This window comes from Pipistrellus kuhlii, unplaced genomic scaffold, assembly GCF_014108245.1.
Source record: "Pipistrellus kuhlii isolate mPipKuh1 unplaced genomic scaffold, mPipKuh1.p scaffold_m20_p_11, whole genome shotgun sequence".
Classification (NCBI taxonomy): Eukaryota; Metazoa; Chordata; class Mammalia; order Chiroptera; family Vespertilionidae; genus Pipistrellus; species Pipistrellus kuhlii.
The window spans coordinates 14,217,478-14,244,859 of NW_023425416.1; the positions used below are offsets into that span (position 1 = coordinate 14,217,478).

At 43.3% G+C, this 27,382-nt stretch overlaps 1 protein-coding gene across 3 annotated transcripts in view; it reads right to left on the reverse strand.

Annotated features, from left to right (window-relative positions):
* The window catches only part of CACNA2D3 (calcium voltage-gated channel auxiliary subunit alpha2delta 3), a 773,665-nt gene that overhangs the window by 53,134 nt on the left and 693,149 nt on the right, over nt 1-27,382 (reverse strand). For all 3 annotated transcript variants that reach the window (XR_004986777.2, XM_036430835.2, XM_036430833.2), the window contains 4 exons: nt 15,420-15,495; nt 12,140-12,192; nt 10,533-10,588; nt 4,485-4,596 (listed from right to left, as the gene is read on the reverse strand). Coding sequence is in view for 2 of the 3 variants with exons in the window: in XM_036430835.2 (XP_036286728.1) it covers nt 4,485-4,596; nt 10,533-10,588; nt 12,140-12,192; nt 15,420-15,495 (297 nt within the window). In the remaining variant the exon portion in view is untranslated. The remainder of the gene's footprint in view (nt 1-4,484; nt 4,597-10,532; nt 10,589-12,139; nt 12,193-15,419; nt 15,496-27,382) is intronic.

Sequence of the window (27,382 nt, forward strand, 5' to 3'; positions counted from 1 at the left end):
ATAATTAATAGTAAAGATCAGTTTACAGTCAAAAATGACAAAACACATGGGCAAAATCTGCCATTAAAGACAGCAGACACAAGAAATAAGAGACTGGTGCCCTAAAAGTTTAAACTGCTAAAATAACCTTAAGAGTTCTTTATAATTAAGTATAGGGCATTTAATAATAGGACTCTACATAAAAGAATACACATATTTTTAAAAGAAGCAAATGAACCTTCTAGAATAAAAGGAAAGACATCTATATTAAAAACGCAATGCAGCAGACTAGACACAATTAAGTGGAAATTAATGAACTCTAACATAAGTTGAAGGATATTATCCAGGATAAAGTACTCACACACACACACACACAAAAACAAAACAAAACAAAAAAAACACAACCAAAAAACACCCAGAAATGAATTTATATCTAGATATAGTTTAGTGTAACTTCAGAACATTAAAGAGAGGGTAATGCTTTAAAAGCCATCAGAGAGGGAAAACCCAGCCTATTTATAAAGGTGCAAAACTAAAAGTCAGAAGACAATGGAATAGTATCTTTAAAATTTTCAATTTAGATAGTAGATAGTATGAAGTTAAATTATCTCTGCAGAGTACCTATGAAATAAGGTGTTTTAAACAAAGAGTGAGAGAATGTATCACTCCCAGAACATTCTTGGAAAAAACTTCCAAAATACTCTAAAACAAACAAAAAAAAAGCAATGGGAAAGAAAAAAAAAAAAAGCAATGGTGAGTAAACAAATTGTAAACATTCTATTGGAAGAAGAAGAAAGAGGAGGAGGAAGAGGAGAGCAAAGAAAAAGAATGAAGAATAGAGAGCATATAAAACGGAAATAAATCCAGACTTAAATCTACCAACAATAGACAGGTATTTCAAATCCAGCTATATTCTATTTATAAGACAAATCCTAATGCAAAATGACAAAAAATAATAATAATTGAAAATGGAGGGAAGGGGGTGGGAAATATGCCTAGGAAATGTTACCAAAAGAAAAACTACTATGCCTATGCTATTAGCAAATGAAATAGACATTAAAGCATAAAGCACTTTCATATAGAAGGCTTTACATAATGATAAAAGGAATGATTTATTAGAAAGCTGTACCAATCCTGAACAGAGATGTCCATAGCAACACTGCTTCAAAATATAGAAAGCAAAATAAATTGAATGACAAGAATGAGTTGAAAAATCCCTAAGTCTGGCAAGAGACTAATTGCCATCCAAAACAGATGCTCCCTAAATATTGAATGTGAACTCTAATTGAAAATAATTAAAATTAAAATAAAATAGACACCATTTAAAAAACTTTGAAACAAAGTAATACATCTGAGCCAATAGTTACTTATTAACATTTGTACCCAGCTATCTGAGAATGAAACTTGCTTTCAAAAATACATGGATAAGTAATAGAATACAAAGCAAGTCTCCACATATTCTAAAAAACACGTGTTATGCAGATCACAATGCCATTTAATTAAACATCAATAATGATAAAAAGCCTCAAATCACACTTGTTAGGATATCTAAAAATATTTTAAAATGTATTAATATTAATAAAAATTGTGAAAATTATAACATTGCTAGAGTTAAATAATAATGAAAGCTTTATATTACATTTATGGAGATAAACTGGAATGAAGAAAGAAATTATATATATTTGGATGAAGCTGATAAAGGTAGGCAGCAATCAGAACATGTTAGAAGAAAAAGGGTAAACTCCCAGAACACAGAAGAAAGGTAATAATACAGATAAAAAGCAAAATAAATACAATAAAAATTCAAAGAAACAGCAGAAAGAATCAAACAATCTAAATGATTGTTCTTTGAAAAGAGTAACAAAACAAACATGAAACATGGGTGGGGAGGGCTTTAGCAAGAGAGAGAGAGAGAAGAGAAGAAAAGTGGGAAGAGGAGAGAAAAGAAAGAGGTTGATTTAAAAGGGGGAAAATCAGCAATAAGATAGCATTTTTAATCAAATGATAATACTATGACCAAATGCATGCAATAACCTTGGAAAGTGAGATGAAATAGGCAATTTTCTAAGAAATATAATCACCAAAGTCATTTAAAAAAGAAACAGAAATTCCAGAGAGATAGCTAACCACTAAAGAAACAAATGCAGTAGTTGAAAATGTACTCACACAAAAGCAATGAACAAACAAAAAACCACCAGTCACTGATAGTTTCATGAGTTTTACCAAACCTACCAGAAAATGATAACTTGGTCTTACACGAAATGTTAAGATATTCGAAAGGGAAAATTCTCCAAGTAATTTTGTGATGATAAAATGAAAGTAAGAGCAGTACAAGAAAGGAACAGTGTAACCTGCTCTCCTTTTTGAGCACAGATGCAAAAGTTCACCATCTAATATGAGCAGATAAATCTTGAAATATGGTGTTGGTTTTTGTAATCCTGACAATGAAAGTCCATCATGGGAAAATAAGTAGATTTTTATATTCACCAACCCATCTACTATTGAAGATATCTATGGTATATATGTGTCATGATTAAAAAAAATAATTATATCCGTGTAAGTCAACATATTACAAATTAAAATTATTTTAGTAATGTATGTAGAATTTTTTAAATAAAATTCAATATCCATTCAAGTTTCATGTAAAAACACCAGCAGCACCAGACACTCTTGAAGAGGTCTTTTTTAACTTAATAAGTGGTTATCTACCAAAAACCTACAGTAATTTGGGAATGGATAACAGTTGTGGGTACACAACACTGTGAGTTACTTAATGCACTTGAATTGTACACTTAAAAATGGCTACAGTGGTAAACTTTATATTATTTATATTTTACTACAACTTTAAAAACCCTCTAGCAAACATTATACTTAACATGGATTATTAGGAGCAATTCCTTTAAATTAGAAATAAGGCATGGTCACCTACTCTCATTGCTTCTATGTATCAGAATTCTGATGTAATAAAACAAATAATTAAGTATAATGATTAGGAAGAAAAATTTTCACAGGTGATATTACTTTCTATGCAGAGAGCCCAAGAAAATCTATACACAAACTGTCAGCTCTTAAACAGCATCTAGTAATTTGTGGGACATAAGATACTCAATGTGCAGAAATCAGTGATATCCTCATATGCTAGCAATTATCAATTAGAAAATGTAGTTTCAAATATGTACCATTTATGTTAGCAAGAAAAACTCTAAGCTAAGTATAAATCTAACATAAAATTATAAAACTGTATTGAAAGGCACAGAAAGAGACATATAAATAAGTAGATATATTTAGTTTATAAGGGGAAAGGAAGGTCCAATATAAAAGATAGCAATTATCTTCAAATAAGTATATAACATAGCAAATTTAATTGAAACCTTAGCATAAGTCATGGAAATTAACGAGCTGATTCCAAAATTAATATGAAAGAGTAAAGAGGGAAAAATAGCCAAGATGATTATGAAGAAGAATGAAATGATATTTGTTCTAGAAAACAAGTCATATTATAAAGCCATAATAATTAAACAGACAGGGTCCTGACAGAGGTATTGACAAACCATAAAACCTGGGCCAGATCTGCATATAGATGGGAACTCAGCCATGGCACAGGTGTTATAATAAATCTATTGGAAAATAAAAATTATTCAATATAAAGTGCTGGTTACAAAGCCAAGTACATAGAAAAGACCAAAGTAGACTCTACCTCATGCCCCTATTCATCCTCTTCATCCTCTCTCTCTCTCTCTCACTTCCCCCCCGCCACGCAAAGGGTTTAAAGTCCTAAATGTGAAAGGCAGCCCTTTACAAGCATGCAGAATAAAAAAATGTAGGAATAGCATTATAACATTAGGGCAGAGACTAATTTTTAAAACAAGATACAAAATAGAGAAATCATAGAAGAACTAATAAATTAGACTACAATAAAATAAAAGTAAAATAAAATTTCTGTTCATCTAATGCCATCCATAAATGTGAAGAGCCAGACCCAGGAATAGGAAGACACATACAAACCATATAACCAAAAAAAAAAAAAAAGGATGTCCAAAACATAGAAAGAAAACCAAAATCAGTATAAATACATATGACCAATAAAGCTGTTTCAAAAACAGGCCCACCATATCAGTAATCAGAGAAACCCATAGTAAACCACCAAATATCACTTTCAATCCATCAGACTTCAGTGAATCTGAAGATTCTGTGCTTTTGGTAAAGACACCTGGAACAGGTTGCTGAAATTGCCAACTGTCAGTTAGGGAAACACCAATTAGGACTTCTTCCAACCATCAACAAACAGAATTAAAACCTCCCATACTCCAGGATGCATTCTGAACGCTTCCCAAACTCTTAGCCATCTTTCTAATAAAACCAAGAGACGTTTCTTCCAAGCTGATGGAAATACTCCCTCGCACAAGAGGGCAGCCATGTTTTCTTCTCTTACTGGGGAATCCTGGGCATGCCCCTCGCAGCAGCCCATCTGGGGAGGTTCTCACTGAGCAGAGGTGGGGGCTTACTTGGAGCAATCTTCACAAGCAATGTTCCCTGAGGTCTCCTTGATGGTGCGCTCAGAGACAAATGCTGGGTACTCAGTATCACAAGGCTCCAGGGTCTGTTTCAATTTCTGGGCTGTAGGGATAAGGAAAAAAGGGAGGAAGAAAGATAAGGAACACAAGGCACAGGCTTTATTGTGACTGTTATCCCATAGGAACTCAGAATGCTGCTCAACTCCCACGGCTCTGAGAGTTTTCTAGGCACAGCATAATGCATTATTTTCTAATTAGTCCGGTGATTTCATCTGCCAAGCAACTCTATAAGCTATAATTCTTCAAGCAGTTGCCTTGGCCTGATCAGCTATCATTTATGCATCGTAATAATTCTACTTTTCTGGGACAACATCAGTCAACTGAACTCAGCCTCACTTGAACTTAGCAACAAACACATATGCATATCTAAATAAAGGTCTAAAATATAAGTTACACCATATTATTTGGGGTGAGACCCAGGTCATGATACAATTGCATGGTTTTATTACAGAAACAAAATTGAAATATGGACTAGTAAAATGCGTAATGCCTTTGAACCAAAGCCACGAGCCTAATCCTACTATTATGAAGTGCCTTGTCCAGTAATATGGCACTAAATAACCCTGTACATAAATGAGTTCATAGTAGGCACTTGGTGAAGGCCCTGTGGTTGATTAAATTATCTAAGGAAGTTATGTCCAGTGGGCAAGTGCCCAAACCTCTCTAAGTCTCAATTTTTTAAACATGTTAGTTGGGGATAATATAGGTTTTATCAGAGGTTGATGTGAGAAGTAAATGATACCATGTTTCCCCGAAAATAAGACATCCTCCAAAAATAAGACCTACTTACAGGTTTCCTTCTGAGCGAAATATAAGGCATCCCCCCGAAAATAAGGCCCCCCTAGGCTAAACATGAGAGATTTGGTCCACTGATTCTGAAAGAAATGGAGTCACAAGAAATTCACTAGGAAATTCAGGAATTGGATTGTTATGATGATGTTCCAGAAGACGATGTCATGATTGTCATTGAATAAATGAGTAAATTCTTGATACTGTAGGATTCACAGTTTGTCTGGTTTGTGTTGACAACTATCGTACTACTGTACAGTATACAGGTAATAAATTTCCTTTATTTTCATTTACAATAAATGTGTACCGTATTCTTCTTCATGGAAAAATAAGACATCCCCTGAAAATAAGACCTAGCACATCATTGGGAGCAAAAATTAATATAAGACACTTTCTTATTTTCGGGGAAACAGGGTATGTGTGGAGTATTTAGTGCAGTACCTGGAACATCATGAATGCTAGGTAAGTGTCAGTTAATTATAACAGTAGTAATAGTGAATAATAACAAAACAATGCTAGCATTCCAGTGAGGCCATTGTGATATAAAAATAAGGATGGCAGAGTTTATAACAGCAAAGATATGGAAGCAACTGAAGTGTCCATCAATATATGAATGGATAAAGAAGTGGTGCATATATACAGTGGAATATGATTCAGCTATAAAAAAGAATGAAATCTTGCCCTCTGCAACAACAGGGATAGACCTCAAGAGTATTATGCTGAGTGAAATAAGTCAGACAGACAAATGCCAGATGACTTCACTTAGGTGGGATCCACAAAACAAAATAAACGAATAAGCAGAACAGAAACAGACTCCTAAATACAGAGAACATTTTGACACTTGCCAGAGAGGAGAAGAGATTTGGGAGGATGGCAAAAATGGTGAAGGAATTTGGAAGTACAAATTGATAGCTACAGAATAATCATCGGCATAGGGAATATAGTCAATAATATTGTAGTAACTATGTATGGTGTCCAATGGGTACTAGGTTTATCAGGGTGATGACTTCATTTATATATATATATAAAACCCTACTATGCAGATAGACCAAACGACAGAACAACCAAACAACTGGCCACTATGACATTTGCTGACCACCTGGGGGTGCATGCAGAACATGCTGGGCATTGGCTGCTGCAGGATGGTGGAGCAGGCGAGTGGTCCAGAGCCATTCATGGCGGGGCTCCAGAGCCACTGCTTGCACCTACTGCCAGTGCTGGCCCCACTCGCACCCTCAGCTGGTGCCAGAGCTGCCACTTGCTTATTGCCACTGTGTTTTGTTGAATCCTTCAGTGAGAAAAGGCAAGCAGCCGGCTGTCTCCCTGAGTCCTGACTCCACTAAAGGTGAAGCGCTGATAGCTGCTGTGGCCCTCAGAGAATGCTCACCTTGATCAATGATCACTATTGACTTCAACAGCAAAATCACTGCCACCTTCACAGCCAACACTCACTAAGTGCTCACTACGTGCCAAACACCACACTGGGCCCTGTGCCTTGACGGGGCCATCACACAGTGAGCAAAGCCTGCTGCTCTCCTGTTTACAGACCAAGAACCTGGAGCTCAGAGAAATGCGGACAGACGCTTGCCCCAGTCACACTGCTGGAAGCAACGGGGGCCAAATACCCACTCTGCCACATCCTGGAGCCTGCTACACTCTTCGCCATCACACCCTCTCCCTCCCACCCCACTTACACTGGACATCTATAGCCGAGGCCGCCATGACCCATCCCTCACTCACAATGAAGCCCCCACACAACTGAATATCTTTAATTTCCCCTTAGCAACAAGTGTCCCTGATGAGAATAACCGACTCGAGTTCACAGTAATTACATGCAGACAATCCGGAATGAATAGAGTTGCTATGTGAAAAGCTTTCCTCTCCCTTTGTCTCTGCAGGCACACCCCCATTCAGAACTGGGTGCTGGCAAGCCCCTTCTCTTTGTGCAGCTTTGCCCAAATGATACCTTTGTGATACTCGGCAGAAATGGTTTCCACAGCCCCCTCATTAAGGAAGTGAAGCAGATGAACAGTGCAATTATGGATTCCATTTTTAGCAGGACAAAGAGGTACGTCTCTCAGCTCAGGGGCCTTCGCTAGGGAGCGGATGGTACGTTCTGAACGAAGAGACCTTGCCAGTCAATGTAGGATGTGCTCAACACTTTTCTCTCCTTACACTGGGTCTAAGAATTACATTTAACAAAGATATCCATATGATAGCAGCTCCACAGAGGAGTTTACCCTCATTTGATGACGTTTCTTCAATTCTAAAATGGAAGTCACAGCCATGCCCAGCAGAGGGCTATAAGGCCTGAATGCAACAGTTCCTGAGCAGCAGCTAAGGTGGCCAGGGGCCCTATCTCGCTCTGCTGTCTGGCAGAGGTGGCAGGTCTTGGGTGAGATCTGAGCCCATTCTCTCTGAGCTGTCTGACGTGGGTGCCTTCGGGACAGATCTAGCAGCCCCCACCTCTCAGGTATGTTGAAGGGTCTGAAGATACTCCGATGTCAGCATTCTGCTAACGGAGCAGCACTATTCATCCCAACATGCATCCACAATGTGATTACTGGACAAGGTCTTCCTCTCGATTTTGTGGGGAAAGGTCTCAGGGTGTGGCAATGGAGTGAGGTAACTTGGAGGTATTTATTAAGGACCTTTTTTATAAAGCTTCCTGAAACAGAAGCAGAGAGCTGACGCGTAGCTGTATTCCTCTGAGCGGAAATGCTACCCACAGTGAGTCCTGTTGCGCAGGGAAGCAGGGGAGAGGGCAGGTGACACAGAACCTGCACACATTTTGTAAGCATCATGGGTGCAAAGCTTGCCGGCCCCTACCCGACACTCCTTGGTCTGCACTAGGGTTTCTCAACAGTGATCCCCCCTTATCTGCGATTTCAGTTACCCACGGTCAACCACAGTCCGAAGATGTTAAATGAAAACTCCCAGAAATAAACAATTCATAAGTTTAACTTGCACAGCATTCTGAGCGGTGTGATGAAATCGCACCCATTTAGTAGGTTTCTTCTCATCTCTCTTTCCCAAATCATGTGCCATATTTTTTATGGCACATTTTTCTCTGGGGGGGGGGGGCAAGAAAAATGTGCCATAAATTTCAATTCATATCTTGGTCTCTGCTCATTGGCTCACCATTGGCATACTGACTGTTGGTCCTAGTTAACCCTACCCTCTCCTCTCCCACTACCAAATGTTTTTGGGGGTATATACAGTTTTTGTATGTAATTTTTGTTATATTAATTAATCTCATGAGCATTTTCAAACCTGGTAAAATTTTCAGGAACAGGATCTTTTAAAAAGTTTTTATACCTTCCTGCCGAAACCAGTTTGGCTCAGTGGTAGAGCATCGGTCTGCGGACTGAAGGGTCCCAGGTTTGATTCCGGTCAAGGGCATGTACATTGGTTGTGGGCACATCCCCGGTAGGGGGTGTGCAAGGGCCAACTGGTCGATGTTTCTCTCTCATGGACGCTTCTAGCTCGCGCTCGCTCGCGGGCGCTCTCTCTCTTTCTCTCTCTCTCTCTCTCCCTACCTCTCTGTAAAAAATCAATATATATAAAAAATAATAATAAAAATAAATAAAAATAAAAAGTTTTTATACCTTCCTGTGAATGAGTTGTAATTTAGCTTATAATGTCCCGTAGCCCTAGCTGGTTTGGCTCAGTGGATAGAAGGTCCACCCTAGGATTGAAGAGTCCCAGGTATGATTCCAGTCAAAGGCACATACCTTTGTTTCAGGTTCAGTCCCTGGCCTTGGTCAAGGCCTCTGGAGGAGGCAACCAATCAATATGTCTCTCTCCATCCCTTTCATTCTCTCTAAAAATCAATGGAAAAAAATAACCCCAGGTGAGGATTAATAACAACAAAATGTCCCTATTGTTCATCATTTAAAGAGTTGCTGGTATTTGCAGTCCAAATTCCCTGATGATCATCCTACATAGAATCCTTTGTTCCCACCTCAGTTTATTTCCTTAAGGCTATGTTTGTAGAAGTGGGACTACGGGCACTCGCTGTCATTTGAAGATGGTACCAACCCAGCAGGAAGGGGCAAGTACCAAGCCCATGACCAAAGTGTCATCAGATAGTGTGTGTGTGGATGAAGGCAGAGCATCTGGGCCTGGTCCACGGGGTTGTCAGCTTCCCAGGACAGAGCCGATCTGAACACACATGGATCACATTCATTGTTATTCATGCTGGTATATCCATGCATCAAACTCTGCATATGTTGCTGCATCTCATACTCTAACAAGCACTTAGTGAGTTTCTGAATTTAGGAAAAATGGGCTAAGTGTAATTTACAAAGCTATGATGACAGTGTCTATAATGGTTATACCTGGCCAAAAAAGAAAAAAAAAAATAGGGTATGTAGTAAGCAAAGATTGAGCACCAACTATTTTTCTTACTGTGAGGAAACTGAACCTTACCCAGATCAGCCAGCTTGTCAAATGCCAACCTTGGAGCCAGAACTCAAGTGCATACTGACCTAACTCCACAATTCATGCCTGTAAGAGCTTCTACTAATTACCACTCAAATCATTAAAGGTTTGGGGGCAGGGCAAGTATATGATTAGATTTATATTTTATGAAGGTAATTAAAACAAAACAGAGCAGTTATCTCTCCATTCAGCCTGAGAAGTCACCGTGTCTGTCTCCCTCAGATTTCAGCACTGCCCAGCAGCTTCTTGATGATGTCACCTGTGCAATTATGGCCTCTAAGCCTTGGTAAAGGACATGGGTCAAAGTGCGTATTCCACCTGGGCTGAATGAGGGCTGTGGAATTTTTTTAAAAAAACATTTTTTAATATATTTTATTGATTTTTTACAGAGAGGAAGAGAGAGGGATAGAGAGTTAGAAACATCGATGAGAAAGAATCATCGATCAGCTATCTCTTGCACACCCCCTACTGGTGATGTGCCTGCAACCAAGGTGCATGCCCTTGACTGGAATCGAACCTGGGACCTTTCAGTACGCAGGCTGAGGCTCTATCCACTGAGCCAAACCGGTTTTGGCTTTTGTCAAACTGGATGGCATTGCACTCAGCACAAAGGGTGCCTTTGCTGCCAGTGCCAAAACTCGTCACTTTGTCCTGAACATTTTGAGCGAGCGCATCCCTGATGAAAAGCAGCCAGTGGACTCAGGGTTCACCACTCTGAGCGGGAAAGCAGAGGCCAGTGCTGCTTACCTTTAGCTGTCAGATCCGAGTGCCACCAGCTGCAGAGGTTAAACTCCACCAGGAACCTAAAAGCGACAGAGAAGCCCAATGTTACTTGGCCATCCACACCCTGAATGGAGAGGGACATGTGCTTCCCAGCACGGCTCACCTGCTTGGAAAGAGGGCATCGCAATCTGGAGACAGCGACATGGCTGGTTAGTGACTGCCCCACTATCACCGGCTTTACCCCGTATGGGAAAGGCTATTTTATCACCAATGCCAACCAGACCCAGGGATCAGGTTTTCCTAGACTCGAGGACTCTGCTGAGAAATATTCTGCTTTCTAGGCAAAATAGTTTCTGGTTGTAGTCTGAGTCCATAGAAAAAAGTCAACTTCTAAAGGGCTCCCCCTGCCTGATCTCAGAAATACAAATAAAATATTCTATAATAGACTATGATCTGCAGCAATAAAGGAAGCTTTCAAAATTTATACTGCAATGCAAGCTTGTTCAGCCACGTGTGTGTGACGTGTGTCTGAGAGACATTTGTGTGTGTGTGCAAGATGTGCATGGGTGTGTGTGTGTGTGTGTGTGTGTGTGTGTGTTTAGGGACAGATGGGGCAAATTTCTCTTTATGAAATTAGACCACAATGAAAATTTTAAAAAATTGAAATTTCTCAAATGCTCATAAAGAAAGCAAAAGTTATATATATATATATATCCTCCTCCAAAATGAATGGTCACAGACCATTTCTTTTTCAGGCACATAGCTAGTATCTCCAGCAACTTACTCTCAATAAAAATCCTGCTGTTGTCTGTTACAGCATTTTTTATCTCCTTTGTACATGCAGAGCTTACTTCCCACTTGAATTTATAAATTGTTCAATTAATGTAGGTTACATGAAAGCAATAGAGAAGATAATGTCTGTTCACCAAATGGCAAGAAGTCCGCCTAAATCCACAGAACTGGAACCTTAGAGGAAAATAAGAATAAGCGAGTTTGGTGTAGCTTTCCAGATCTGGCCTCCATGCTGTCCATGAATTCCTCTTACTGTGAGATGCAGTGTTTTTGTAATGTATCCATCATCTCATCTGGAAGTCAAGCCTTTCACCCCTGTGCCATTTCACCCTGACCTGGGTCACGGAAGCATCCTCCAAACAGGATGGCAATTTGACAGGGTCAACAATTAAATCACACCTGAGAAAAGCCCCCAGCCCGTGGCCCCTGACTGCACTGGCCCCATCCCTATCTGTGGCTATCCAAGGCAAGGCATCCGAGTAGCGCAGTGGGCAGCCTTGGCAATTTGTCCTTCAGCCCACAGCCCACCCAGGCTGCGTTAACAGCAGTCAGACATCTATGTTAAATTTCACAGTGACCACAATAAATACATTTGTTTTGTGCATTGCAAGCTGTTCGTCTGCTAAACAATGATATAAGGGCATGAGCAGTGACCGTGAATAACTTAATAAAAGGTAATTTTTGGTCTTAGCTTTCGGTACTTCGAGGTTTTCAATGAGATTACCTCAAAGTATTATGAATCTAATGGTCATGGAAAGCATGAAGTGGAGTCTCCCAATTCACATAATAATACACAAGAAAAGCAGTCATATTCTTTTAAATGTAGCAATTGTACTTACAAGACAAGTTCTGTCATTATCCATTTTACTGCAGCAAGGAAAGCATTATAAGGCTAAAGAGAAGAATTCAGGTCATTCCAAAAAAAAGTATATCACACATAAAATTCGCAGTTTAACCTAAGGCTTTACATCAAGACAATGCTATTCTGCTATTCTTTGAGAGAGATTGATACTGATATCAGGTGAAGAACCAGTGGTGCTCTAGCTAAAAAAAAAGAAAAAAAAAAGAAAAGAAAATAGTATCCCATTTTAAAACTTTGAACTCCCCTGTAGTGAGAGGTGATTTACTAGTAAAATAAACGTGATCTAATACCTGGGTTATCTCTGGGAGGAAGAAGGAAGTTCAGCAAAGGATGCTTAAACCTTTACCCTTTAGGGACTAATATTGCACAGCCTACTGCTGAGGCACTGGAATCACAGGACTGATTTCAAATTTACGCATCTGCTCTCAGAAAGGTGATTCCCCACTGTATGTCATTCATGGAAACAAGCAAAAATTGCATATACTTGACTTTAATGCTGCCCATGAATTATGTAGGATTTAAGCTGCCTTTTCTCACACTTACATATTTGGACTTGAAAAAAAAAAAAAAAGATAACCATATAAACATGTGATTTTATCCTTGCAGAAAATCCCCTTCACTCTATAAAAGAAGGCATTGACAGCCTAATCTTTATTTCAGAATATTTTAATTAAAAAAAGCAGTTGGGTTGTTTACTCTGAGAAATTTCCTATGTGGATAATTCAATTTCCTGGATTCTGGAAAGTACTATGTCTCCCCGTCAGTCAGTTCTTTGTACCCAGGTATGTCAGATATGTGAGTGGTGGGCAGATTTGAAAGACAGGCAAAGACACTGGCAAAGCCTGGGCTCCAGATGGCAGGTCTGGAAAAATCTCAGAATCCTTTGTGGTTGCATTTAGATATCATCGAATTGAAATTCCAAATCCTGCTTTCCTCAGTGAGGTCTGTTTAATCCTACTTTCTGAGCATTTTGATGATAAAGACTAGAACTAGGCATGGGGGGATTATCTGGTTTTACATAAAACAAGAACCAATTTATATATCCCCAAACCATTCTTGAAACTTCCCTATTTCAAACCAACCAGGAAATAAACAGAACAAGGAAAACCTACTGGGGTCGCTCCCCAGCCCACTCAGATTTCAGACAGCATCTCTGGCTCTGATTTGACAGTGTCTCAGCGTCATTTCCTGAATCGCAGAGCCCTCAGGATAAGGGTCAGATAAGGATAAGAACCATTAACTATTTCCTCAAACCAAATGCAACCCTGCAGTCCTGTGGTTTTGCCGTTACAATTCTTGGGGCTTGAAAAAAATAATCATCTTTCTTTCAAAAGTCCCAGGTCACCTGACCATGGGACAGTTCTGTCTCTGGACGTGCTGGGATGGATAGTGAGTGACCTTTCAGAGGTCCTTGGTAGTGTGGTCCAGGAGGAGAGAAGGAAGAAAAGGATTAGGAGGCTTTGGAGGAGAGGAAGGGTGGGGGGGGGGGGGGATCACCCTGAGGCCAGGGGGAGGAACACTCAAGCATTTCCTGCCAGACACTGGTTCAATGAGGGGGAAAGGGATGGATTATGTAAATACGGGATTAAAACATTAAAATGCACATTATCATTCAGAAGAGTAAAGCCATTGAGCTTTTAAGCCTAATGATGAAAATATATCTTGGGAACTTTCTAAGTCTGGAAATAGTCATGCTAAGGTTAGGGAAGTTGAGTTTGGAAAGAAAGGCTGATTCTCACTGAAAAGCAGTGTTTCCAAAATGTCCAAATCTTAGTTCCTAGTGGCCTCTTGAAAATTTTCTAGCTTCGAATCATTTCCTGTGCCCTGAGTGTTTGAGAACCATGTTAAATATTTAGTTTTTAAATAATCCCCTGGCAAGATTGTACATCTGCAAATGAGAAGGCGTGTATTTATATTTTAAAACCAAAATGACTCTTAAATTTTGTGCTTCAAACAAAATTCTAGGTTAATTTTTGGAATTTACAAAATAATAACATACAAGGGTTATGTTTATATACATATGCTAGGCTATATTGAAGTATCTATATCTGGGTGTTGGGGTTTTTTTGTATGTGTGTTTTTAAGTTATTGGTGGCCAAACTTACATTGCTTGCACATTATAAATTATATTTTAAAACTGGGAGTAGCCCTGGCCTGGGTGGCTTGGTTGGTTTGAGTGTCGTCCTGTGCACCAAAAGGTCACAGCTTTGATTCCTGATCAGAACACATGCCTAGGTTTAAAGTTTGATCTCTGGTGGGAGTGTGTGTGGGAAGTAACTGATCAATGTTCCTCTCTCACATTGATGTTTCTCATTCCCTCTCTCTCTCTCTCTCTCTTTCTTTCTCTCTCTCTCTCTCTCTCTCTCTCTCTCTCTCTCTCTCTCTCTCTCTCTTATAAAGTCAATAAAAACATATTCTCTGGTGAGGATTTAAAAGAAAAAAAAAGAAAAGAAAGAAAAAAGCAACAAACTGGGAGTAAATTATAGCAGTAATTTCCGCAGTCAGAAAGCCATTTTCTAATGCTACAATAGCTACAGTGATTGATCCTCAACATCAGCCATGGAAACAGCACCAGGGAAACAGCACCAGGGAACTGATGGTGAAGGTCAGTGGCAGCGTGATTACGGGTGAGGATCTATTTTAAAAATGTGAACTTGGCCCTGGCTACAGTGGCTCAGTGTTCAGAGTATCAGTCTACGGTTCGATTCCCAGTCAAGGGCACTTACCTGGGTTCGATCCCCACCCCACCCACCCCCTACAGTTGAGGTGCCTGTGGGATGCAACTGTTCCATGTGTCTCTCCCACATGGATGTTTTTCTCTCTCTCCCTCCCTCCCTTCTACTCTCTCTAAAAATCAATGGGGAAAAAAATGTCTTTTGGTGAGGATTCAAAGGGAACAAAAAGTGGATTTGTTCGTAGGCTAACAGCTCTATCACAAACTAAAAGCAAGATTTCCTTTGAACCAAACCAAATTCTCTTTTATATCATAATAAGAAAATCCTCAAAACTTCTCCCCTTTCCTACCCACCAAAAGGGGGCTGCTGCAGTCATCCATCCAAGACTTTAGATGTGTTTGTCATTTGTGTAATCACTGAATTTGGCTTTAAACAGAAGTGACTTTGCTCAACCAGGAAAACCAGCAAATACATTCAAACATTGCTGGTTTGGAAAAGATAGCTGATTACCCCAACGGAAAAGGTCGGCTGGGCTGGAGGCAGCCGGGTGCAGCTGCTGGCTGGGTGACTGGCTGTACTTACATCCAGGAGGCCCCGGGCGGCGTCGCTGCTCTCCTTGTTGGCCCTGCACATGGCCTGGTAGTCATAGAGGGTAATTCTGCAGGAGAGAACGGAAAGGAGCTTCAGGAAGTGGGAAAACACAGGAACCACGTGATGCTGTGCTCGGCAAGGTGAACTGTCACTCACACTACCTCAGGATAGCAGTGACAAACGCCCATCTGTGCAGGCCTAGCAAGGACGACAGGCCAGTGAAAGGGACCGAGTTTTGCCACCCCACCATGTGCTTTTGGGGATATTGATTTTAAGCTGTTTCTTAAGGAACAAAAGACTCAGAACCTTTGACCCTGCTTTTTCCTGCCCAAGGGAATTCAGATGGAAAGGCCGGCTTCGGGAAGGGCATCAGCATTCTTGCCTTAGCGTGTGTGCACTGAGTAACAAAGACAGGACGGATCCGGGCAACAGCTGTTCTGCTGGGGAGACCTCTGTCCCCTTGTTCCTGGGTTGCCTAGCAGGAATGTGTTTGCCCTGTGTCCTCCTTTTCCCCTCTTCCTGTCCATTACCCACCTTCCCTTGGAATTCACAAACCCCTGCCCCCTTCACTGTGAAGAATGGCACATAAACCTCAACTGTCCAATGCGCTTTGGATCACATTCTTATAGACTCCCGGATGTACACGCATAGAATAAACTTTGAACATTTTCTCCTGTGAATCTGCTTCTGATCATTTGGTTATTAGCCCAGCTAGAAGGAGGTGGAGGAACGTTATATTTTTTTCAGCCCTCACACCAGAAACGTGGCAACTTCCAGGACTGGAGATACAGGCATGTGCTCTTGTATAACCACAGAACCAGCTCAAGATGCTCCTTCTCTATGTAATGAGATGCTGAGTTGCTTTTCAGAGACAACAGACACATCATGCAGGCGAAGCAAGCACAGAGAAGAGAACATTGGCCTCCAGCTGCACTAGAACCAAAGCCCCACCCCTGCTACCCCAGCCCCATCTCCCAAGAAACCAAAGGGCCAGGACATAACCGCAACTTGCACACCAGAACTCTTTCAGAAGCAGAGGGTCCGCTGTCTAGGAACGTTCCCTACTGATGCCCCTCACTAGACGTGGCCAAGCTCCAAGGTCCTCCAAAAGAAACTTGCTCTCATTCCCTTAAAAACCCACTTCGGACCCTCGAGTTTGTGCTTCTGTTTTCCTGGGTGGCACCATTCATAATAAACCCGCCCATCTTTCTCTACTGCAATTCTCAGTGTTTAGTGTTTGCCCCTCCTAGTGCTGGGTGGACAAACTCGTTTTGGTCTGTGACACTTGGAAATTGAAGAAGACAGGGACTAAAGGTATTGGGGCAGTGAGGGGATAGGAGAACCCCCAACACTGATGGGACAGTCATTCTGGGTTGTCAAGGATGCTGTGTATAAACCAGGATACCCACCAGGGAATAGGCTGCTCTGAACTGCATTCTGAGCCCCGGATGGAATCCCTTTTGGCCACATCTCCAAGGTGGAGGGGAGCTGGGAAGGGCCAGCTTGGATTAAGGAACATTGAGATCCTCTGTCGCTCTCAATCACCAGGAGACATGCCTGGACCAACACCAGCCCATCACGTTGACAATGTGGTGCAAACCATCTGGCTCATTGGTTGTAATTCCCACCCTAACAGTGAGGATATTCTTACTTTTGAAATCAGTGCTATTTATGACATAAGAAAATGGACATTTTTTTCCCCTCCACTGATGAAAAAAGTATAGCTTTTGTCCCAATTATGACCTGTCCTCAGAATTTCTACTTTATAATTGCCTCAGATATTTTAATTTCCCACCAACAATTCTACAAAGCACAGGATAATGACAGTTTCTAGTAGCAAGTTAACTGCTATTAGATGTAGCAAATTACCCTCTCCCCAAGGAGGAGGTGCGGCCCATTCTCCCCGCAGGTCCCCTCCCCCATCCTCTCAGGAGCGACACTTAAAGTCCAGGCTGGGTTACACAGCAGCTGCCTGATGACACGTTAGCACCGCAATGCCAAGTGAACTTCTACGTGACTGCAAGGCATTCGCCTCACAGGAATCCTTTTCCAAAGTAATGCAATGTTTTATGCGGAGCATACTCAGTGCTGTGCTGGCAGCAAACCGCCAGCTTAGTCTCCGGCTTGGGGAAGTCCCAAACTTCTCACAGCCATCACCAGCAGCCCTGAGGGTAACCCAGCCACAGAATCTAACTGATCCCTGCCTGGCCCACCGTGCCACAGTCAGCAGACTCGCCCATGGGATTCTATAGGATTTTGCAATAATCACCATTGGCTTCATCCTTCTCCTTGGCCCAATTTTGTCTATAGGATGGAGACTTGGGCAGGAGCTGGGGTGCGAGGTAACAGAGGTTGAGTGGAGCGTGCGAGGGCCTGGGCCTTGGTTTTAGAGGTTGCTTCTGCCATTTTTCCAGGGTGGGATCTTGAGTAGGTTGCTTACCCTCTTCTGGGGCTTCATCTTCTCTTATGAAATGACTGTGGAGCTATTCCAGGATTTAAATGCTCAGGCACGAGGAAGTATACTGAAATGTGGTGACCTGGGCCTGTGATGATCCTTTGGACAGAGGCCTATTTTTTTTTCTTTGTTAGCATTTGGGCTCTTAAAACTCCTTTAAGATGGAGCAAACAGCTTCTGATTCCCAAAGTCCCAGGTGAGAGCAGTGTGGCCTAATTGTTAAAATGCCAGCTTTGAAGTCAGTGACACCAGAGTTCCGAATCCTAACTTATCTACTTATCACAATGTTTTGTGTGTGTGTGTGTATGTGTGTGTGGTTTTTATACCTTTTTGGTGCCTCAGTTTCCTCATCTGTTAAGGCTGAGAATCATGGCTACCTCTCAGGGTGGTGCCAATGATTCACTGAGTTACAGGCCCTGCAATTAGCACAGGGCATGATGCAGAGGAATCGCCTGGCCGAGGGCAGGGCTGCTGTCACGTGTGTGGTGTTCACTGCCATTATTAATTACGGGGCTGGTGTTTAATGCAATGGGAATTGACTCAGGCTTTTCCCAGCTGGTGGGAAGATGGACAGGCCTCCTCATTTTCCTAGCTCATTGGCACACATGTCAGGGTGTAAAATTCACACATCCTTGCAGTGCCAGGCACCCCGAGAAGCTGTGTGGGGTCACTAAGAGGTGACACAGGAACTTCTGCTCCTGGGCTTCTTAGCTGAGGGCTAGGACAGTGGTCAGCAAACTCATTAGTCAACAGAGCCAAATATCAACAGGACAACGATTGAAATTTCTTTGGAGAGCCACATTTTTTAAACTTAAACTCTTCTAACACCACTTCTTCAAAATAGACTCGCCCAGGCCGTGGTATTTTGTGGAAGAGCCACACTCAGGGGGCCACAGAGCCTCATGTGGCTAGCAAGCCGCAGTTTGTTGACAATGGGGCTAGGAGAACAACAGCCAGTAGCTTTTGAGCCTCTATTGAGAAAACACGAGCGAGGTAGTCTAAACCCTGCAAGACAGCTTCCTAACTGGCCCATTTCTCAGAGGTGCAAGCCAAACCTCAGCCAGCCTAGCCACGAGCCGGGGTTCACATACCTCACTTGTGGCAGGGCCAGAATCAGATAGGGGCCACGCTGTACCCACCTCGCTCTGCTCAGCAGCAGGCTCTGACAGGTTCCAGGAAATGCCTGGAATTCTGTGCCCCATCCCAGAGCCTCTTTGGAATGTCACAGGAAGTGCTGCCCAAGATAAGGTCTCCTTTCCAATGTCCAGAGTCAACTTTCAAACCCCAGCTGAGGTGCTGTGGTGGGGTCACTGGGCCAGGCCGGACCAGCTGGCCTGCCGGCGAGAGCCCTTGCCATGGCAACCGCCCTGACCGCCAGATGGCAGGAATCTCAGGGTCCTCCGGGGATCACTTTCAAAGGTCGTAGTTTACATGTCGGGCCAAAGGCAATTGCTGGGGGGCAGCCTCCCGGGCCAGGGTTCCCACCTTTCATTTCTCCAGGCAGCTCTCCGATCCCAGACTCCGTGGCCATCGCGGAGGTCACAAAACCAGCCTCCTCTGCCTTCTCCACACTTAGCCAGCTTTAACTAGATGTTACCGAAAGAGAGACTTCCAGATTATTACCCTTTTTGAAGTGACTTTGTTACTGTTTTAAATAACTCCATTTTGTGGCTACCTGTATCCTGTTCGGCTGATTATAGTTAAAGAACATGATAATTGCCTGCTTTCATTTGGCTCTAAAATAAGCCTGGAGCGTTGGGCCCAGCCCAAGCTTGGTGCTGCTTTGCTGCCCTCAGCAGGGGGAGTTTATCCTCAGACAGATAACATGCCTGCATCCCCATGACCTCACCGGCAGCCCCAGCAACCTCAGCCTGCAGCCCCAGCCCTTATCACCAGCATCACTCGGCTCCCCAGCCGGCTTGCTTTGCAACTTTGACGGGAGGCAGATATGGTCTGTGAAGGAGAAACTCAAACCCAGGCAAACAGCCTGGGCACCCAGTGCTCCGGCTCTGGCACCAGGTGAGCCTCAGGTGATGGTCCACGGCCTTAGGACTTGCTTTAAACTCCTTTGCTGATTCCGCTCTTTCCCAACTAGACAAATACAGCCACCAAGAAAAACATTTCTTCTAAGAATTAGAAGGTTGAGTTCCAAAAGCATGAGCTCAGGCTACTGTAAGCTTGATAGTAACTGTGGGAACTGGTATTTATGAAACACCTACTGTGTGCCCAGGAGGCCAGGTACTTTACCTGCAGCGACTCAGGGAGTTAGCTCACGTTGGCTCACTGATTACCAAAACCCCAATCTGGAATTAGCTTTGTGTTTGCAAATACAGCCCTAAAAGCAGGACAGGGAGGCATCTGACATAAGAGACCCACCGTGGGGCGAGTTTAAGCCATTCGGAATCTAAGGTTATGAGAAGCAAAGTGCCTCAGTAGGGTAGCATGTGAAACTACGTATTCTTTGTCGAGCCGTGACATGTGTTCTCTGGGGCTGCTTTCGACTTACCAGTAGGTGGGCATGGAGCAGGAGCAGGACGTTCTTAACAAAGGGGCTGGGGCCAGGGAAGCCTTCTTGCTCTTGACCTCTCTGAAAGCCAGGGGAGTGGGAAGCCCAGTCTTGTGATTCGAGGGCCAAGCAGCTGCTCTGCCTGCTCCCCTTCTGGCAGCGGTCACCACGTCCTCAGAGCTCACCCTGTCCTTGAGGACCAGCAGAGCACGGCCGGCAGTGGAGGTGCTGAGTGTGCACCGCCGGCCCCGCTGCCATGAACGTGGAGACTGGAAATCACTAAAACAAATCTGGTGTGAGCACCTGTCATTAGCAGCGAATTAGCGTCACGTGGCTGCATGGCCAGGTGCCCACGCACAGGGTGCTGGGGTCACTCAGGGTCCATGCAAAACCCCTGAGAGGGGGCCCGTGAGAAAAGCCTCACTCGTTCTGAAGATTAAGCAGAGGGTCTATCAGCACCACGTGTTTTTCATCGGCAGGTGCTGATAATATTAAAAAAACAAAATAGTTGCAGATACTGATCACGTCAGCGACTCACTCAGGTAATAAAAGCAGCAACACTAAGATATGAGCAATTACTTTCTGCATTCGCTCTGATGTCAGGGGCATGGTTATGTTTCATAGGCGAGGACGTGAGGCTCAGGAAGGTGAGGTCACTGCTCCAAGGTTATTCCCGCACTGCTAAGTGGGGCAGCTGGGATTTCGCTGTAGGTCTCTTGTTCTTTAACGCTGTGCATGTAAACTGCTTCTCAAGCAAGGATCCTCACAGGACAACCTAAGAGTCTCATGTGAACAGGTCTCAGCCGAAGAGTCTAGAAAATGGGATGTACACTCACTCTCCATTTCCAAGGCCACTTTGCAAACCTACTGGTTGCCTTTGTTTACAATAGCAACTCTCAAACCTGTCTGCCCTTTAGAATCACCTGGAAATGCATTTAAAAAAAGAAAGGAAAAAAAAAAAGTATATACACGCTGGTACCCAGGCACCACCCTTCCCCAAGATTTCATTGGTCAGGGTTAGGGACTTGGTATCAGTTGTTTGTCTGTTTATTTGTTCGTTTGTTTTTTAAACGTCCCAAAGACGTTGAGAGCTGTAACTTTTAGAATGGGATGCACCCACTTGCTGCTAATTATTTCTCCTGGGTGTGTTTTTCCTCCTCTTATAGGCAGAAACTGGAACTCATATGAACCGGCAACTCCTCCCAGGGCTGGGTACCAGTCTGGACATAGGTAGGGGTGTGTTATGAGCTGCACTGTGTCCCTTAGAAAGTAGAAGTTGAATTTCTAACCCCCACTACCCGAGAATGAGGCTGCTTTTGGAGACAAGGTCTTAAGAAATGTGATTACATTAAAAGGAGGCCCTTAAGGTAGAATCTACTCTGATTTGACTGGAGTCCTTATAAGAAGAAAACATTTGGATATAAAGACCATCTTGTCCCGGACAGAAGCCTCGGGGGAAACCAGACTTGTTGACACATTAATATTGGACTTCCAGGCTCTGGAACTGTGAGAAAATAAATAGGCCACCCAATATTTTGTTATGGCAGCCCTAGCAGACTAACACAGGTACATGCTTCACTCACCAACTAGATCGGTGCCAACTGCGGACCTCAGGGGTGAACAGAATTTCTAATCACCCTTGAGGGTAGCAGTGATTTGATAAACAAATGCGAGTCCCCCAGAGCCAAGACCAGAGTGTCCTCTGAAATAACATGGCCCTGGAGAGCCCACGAAGCCTCCAGAATCCTGGGTCAAAGGATAACATGCATGCAGGCCCAGGAGGTGCACCCAGCCAGCAGCTTGTTTGCTCATTCACCTGTCCCTTCCATGAAAATTAGCTTTGCTTGTTAAAGAGAAGGGGAAAATGGAATCATGATTAATCCCACAAAGAAAGGATTAAATTTCTTTTGCTTCTTTAAGAAGTAGAAAGAAACAGTTGAAGTCTGCTTGGGGAATGAGTTCATGCAAAGCCCATTTGAGGCTATAAACTTGGGTGCTGGGGGAGCTTTCATAGGCTCTGCCAAGTTCATGAAGCCTTATCTACATTTCTCAGCAACTACACCGCACTAATGCCTATGCTGCACTGAGCACAGTGTGTTGCTCATACCTGAGGCTCAATACCTCAGTACCTAGGAGTGTTGGTGTTGCCATTAATATTATAAGTGAAACCCAATAGGCATTATTGAGTGAATCTGCTTTCATTGTTTGGGACTGAGCATCATGGACAGAAGAGCTAGAAGTTGGCTAAAACCATTTGTGTTTAGGACTATGCTGGGCATGTGGGGTGTGAGGGAATCTAGAAGTTGTGAACACAGCCTCAACTCTGGAAGCTTTTCAGAGTGGACATCACAGTAAGTCAGATGCAATATGTAAAGGACTTGTGTGGTCTGGAACAAATTGGGGCAGGCTGACTGGCAGAGATGATCATGGTTTGTCAATATCCATTCACGTCTTTGTCAAGCTGAGCTCTGACTTTTCAATATGCACATGTTCCAGGTTCCTGTGTAGCTAGGTGAGGCCATGAGATCAAGCAGATGTATTGTATGGGAGTAAATATTTTAATAAATATACCTTTCATTAATAAACAAAATATATTTGTTAAAATCGATTTTAATAATGAATTTTACTTGGTCTTTTGGACCTCCCTAAATCCTCCTTCTGCCAACCTAGGGTGCAGATGTGATGGCTGGTTCTCAGTAGCTCTCTTGGACCATGAAGTAATCTTGAAATTAAAAGCCAACTTGGAGGAAAATAGAGAAAAAAAGATGTAATCATACATCCATGATGACTACATGAAGCCCCCAAATTAGTATTTTCAGACTATCTTCACATAAAAGAGGAAAAGACTCCTATGTTCAAATCTCAGAGTCTCTGCACTCCAGAAGGATTGGTATTTTGTGATTTCCTATCATTTCTAGTAGAACCAGCCATTAATTGATCCATTGGACTCCACATTTTGTTGAGAAACTTTCTTTCACTATTTCCTGAAGCCAAACAAGCCTGACTGTGAATAACTGTCTCTGCAGAAGCCTGACTGTGAATAACTGTCTGCTCCAACAATGGGAGGGATAAATAGTGATGAACCAACTATGGTCTAGAATCTGGAATCCAAGAGACATGAATTCAAACTCCATCTCCCTCCCTCACTACTGTATGTGAACTTGGACAAGTTACTAAAATGCTTGGAGCCTCTACTTCCAGTTCCTCTTTTGCAAGTGGATATAATGGTAGAAGTTATTTCATGGAGTGATTATGGGATTAATTGAGGCAATGCTTGGAAATGCTGGAATACTGCTTTGCCTGTAGATAGTATTCAATGCATCAGACATGCTGTCATTCTGAGGAAGATGAGGGCAGCCATTGTTTTGCAGTAATCGGGCATTCTCAAGCAGCAGCGTTAGGATGTTAAAGAGCGATGCATGGAAATCTCAGAGTCTCTGCACTCCAGAAGGCTTGGCCCAGAAATACAGTTGTCCAAGCCAATCTGTCTTCTTGTCCCTTCGACACCACCTTTGACAAAGCATACTTCTGTGGCCACGGTCAGGTCAACAGGAAGCCAAAAAGCCATTACATTCATTACATGAGTTGTTGAGTATTAGACATCAGCAGGGCAGTCGGCATTAAAGGAAAGCAGACATCCAAACATAACAGACTTCTCTTTTAACACTCTCTAGACTCCAAGGCCAGGGCATTTGCTGAATTGTAATGTAATTACCCAGGACAGGGAAAGCTCCCAAGTCACCATCTGTCACTGAACCGAGGCAGCTCCATCATGTAGAGACTGGGTAGAACTGGTCCAAACTTTGAATTCTACCTGATGGGCCACCTTCCTAGGAAGGCAATGGAAATAGCAGAAGGAGCCACCCTAGGGAATTCTATACAAGCCAACTCCATTAATGAAAGTGTGGAGGGCAAGGTGAGGAGGACATTCCCCAGACCCACAGGGAACGTATGAATGTCTCATGAGGGTGAAAGCCTAGGCATGATACACCAAGGACATAAAACAAAATGGGGAAAGACACAGCCGAGAGAGACAGGAACCATCAGTAGATCCCAAGGCAAAAACAAAGTATTAGCAAGCAGTTCCTTTCTCCGCAAGCCCAAGGTCAGGTGGGCCCAATTCGCCTTTCCTTCCTCAAGCTTAATTAGGTACACAAAGAACAAGGGAAGACCCCTTGGCGGAAACCACAAGAATGTTTGTTAAATGCATGCATTATGACATTTCAGTTCCCTGTTGCTACAGAGAACATTGAAATGTAGTGAGTTAAAGTTGCCCAAATTCAAGCAGCTCTGAAGTGGCCAGCATCTAGACTAGGGGTGTCGAACTCAATCAGAGAAGGGGCCAAAATCTAAAATCCAGCCTAAATCGCGGGCCGAATGGTTTACTGAACAGTCATAAACTGTCATTGTGATGGAAATGCAGCGGAGTGCGGTGATGACAGCGCGGTGCGGGCCACATTGCAAGGCCTGGCGGGACAGATTTGGCCCGCGGGCCTTGTGTTTGACACATGTGATCTAGACTAATAACCGGGTATCTTCAACTTAGTATTTCTTGATCATGCCTGCACATGGGAATCACGTGGGTGCTTTTATAAAGCATCGACACCTGGGCTTCATCCCCTGAACTAAACATGAATTTCCTGGATGCAGCCCGGCATAGGTGTGTTTGAAAACCTTCTAGAAGAGCTTGGCAGAGGCCAAGGCCATACGCCCACCCTGAATGCTGTGCTGTGGAGGTAACTGTTGTGCAGTGACCACCTTTGTCGGGGAGGGAAGGGTCATTAATGACAAAAAAAAAAAGAAAAAAAAAGAAGTTCTCAGATTTTGGGAACTCTTATCCAGAAGCTGATCTGACCTCCTGTTTGCAAAGCTTTCTAATTTGCATGGCATTTTCAGGTCTTGTTTTGGTTGACAAAACCACCCTTCCCCAGTCCATATGTTGGTGACAAGGAAACCAGAGGCTCAAAGAGACTGAAGAATCTGTTCGAGTCCTCATGGTGGTGATTCTGGTGCTCGATCTGAGTCTTATTTCAAGTCCAGGTATCACCAAGGCCCTATCAGGAGCCTTGGATTCTCTCCTGCGACTGGCTATGTCCATTTCTCCACTTTCCCTACACATCTCACATGGAATTTGCATCATTCCAGGCAAGGAAATGAGGAGGAGTAAATGAATTACAATAAAAGTATTTTGAAGCATGATAACTAGATTTTCTCTCAGTAGTTGTCAGAAGGGAGATGCCACTGCCGATGACATGAAGGGAATCACAGTGTGTGCATTCTGAGAAACATAAATGTAAGGCACTTGCTAGACATGAACATGTGTGAAAACGCAAAACAGCTAAAATGAAAAGCCCTCAATGAGTCACCACTCAGGGAGTTCACTTACTTTCCATGATAAGGAGGAAGGAGTATTTTGAAGCTCTCTGTTTGAAACACAAAAAGCTGACCAGGCATACAGTATCTTATGAGAAAATGCGTGAACCCTGGGAATATGGCTTGGGTCAGTGTTTTGTCAGCTTCAGCTAGAAGAAATCTGGGGGATCACATCACTCAGCGGGCCCCCCATCCTGAGAGCTCTGCTTGCCCAGATAAGACACTGCTGAAACAGCATCCTCCTAGGCCATCCTCCACTTCCCAGAGAAGCTCAAGGAAGCTACAGGCGCTAATTTTACATAGTACCAGGACAAGGATGGAAGTTAGAAATTTCTCTCTGTGCTCAGACCACAGAATGTTTGAATCTAGCTCAGGTACACAGAGACTTAGGGCAAGTTCTTAACCTGTCCAAACCTCATTATTTCCATCTATAAAATGGGTATATTTATACCCAGAGCTGGCTAAATGGGCACACTGGCCTGTGTCACTGCATAGAACCCTCACTGAGAAGGGCCCTGTGCTTGGTTCAATGCCTTGCTGTCACTGTCTTGAAATTCTTGACACTTTGGGAACATAGGGCCCACCTGGTCATTTTGCATTGTGTCCCTTTGATTGTGCAGCCGGTCCTATCTAGACCGATCTCACAGGGTTATTGGAAAGGACTGTAAGTGGTAAGATCTCTCAGGTGCCATCCAAGCCTGTGGAAGGTGCTCAGGGAAGGTCGCCGTGGTGGTGCTGAAGCGCCTGGTATATTATTTGGCCCCTGGATGCTATGTCATATGCCAGCTGGAGGCGGCCAGAGTCATGTCAGAGACCCAGCTAAATGACCAACAGTGACCATCGTGTCTGCTAGACTGTTTACACATACTTCCTCAAGTTGATTGTTTGCTCAAGCAAGTCGGTGGCTTCTCTTTCTTCTATAGGGGCCTGCAGACACGGAAGTGGGTGCCCTTTCCTGCCCCTTTCCTGGTGGCACTTTCCTGCCCTTTCCTGGTGGCACTGCTAGATATAATGGGCACCAGGTCACCAGGCAAGTGGCCAAACATTCCAGGAAACAGTGCACTGCCACATGGGCAAGCATCAGGGAGAGGCAGCACATAGGGGCCAGAGGAGGTCACAGATGGGAGGTTGGTAAAGGGAAAGGGTGCTCTTCTCTTTGAGCGCTCTTTCTGAAAACGATAGTTTGTAGGGTTCTTGTATATGGAACTCATTTGTTTAAGACTGGGCATGAGCAGATCAAAGGAAAAACTTAGTGCCAGCTGGGCACTGGTCAACATGCTAAGATCAAAGGTCACCTCAGAGACCTATTCCTGAGCTTTATCTGGGCCCGGCCACGTCGCCAGAGCAACTCTGCCTCCATGTGCACTAGTCTGGGGTGGGGGTGGGTCTCAGATTAACATGTGCACGACCTCTGTACCAGACCACTGATGGTTATTTGCAGCTACATCTTGTAAGTTGGTTCATAGGTGTTGCTTCTGAAACACAGGTCTCCTAATGCAGGGGCTGTCCACCTGTGCTGTGTGTAAGCACTGTGTGCTGCAAAGGGCCAGGGCGGGGATGTCTGATTTCAAGGACTGCAGGGCACCGACATGGGAGACGCCATCCCAGGGGTGGTGGGAA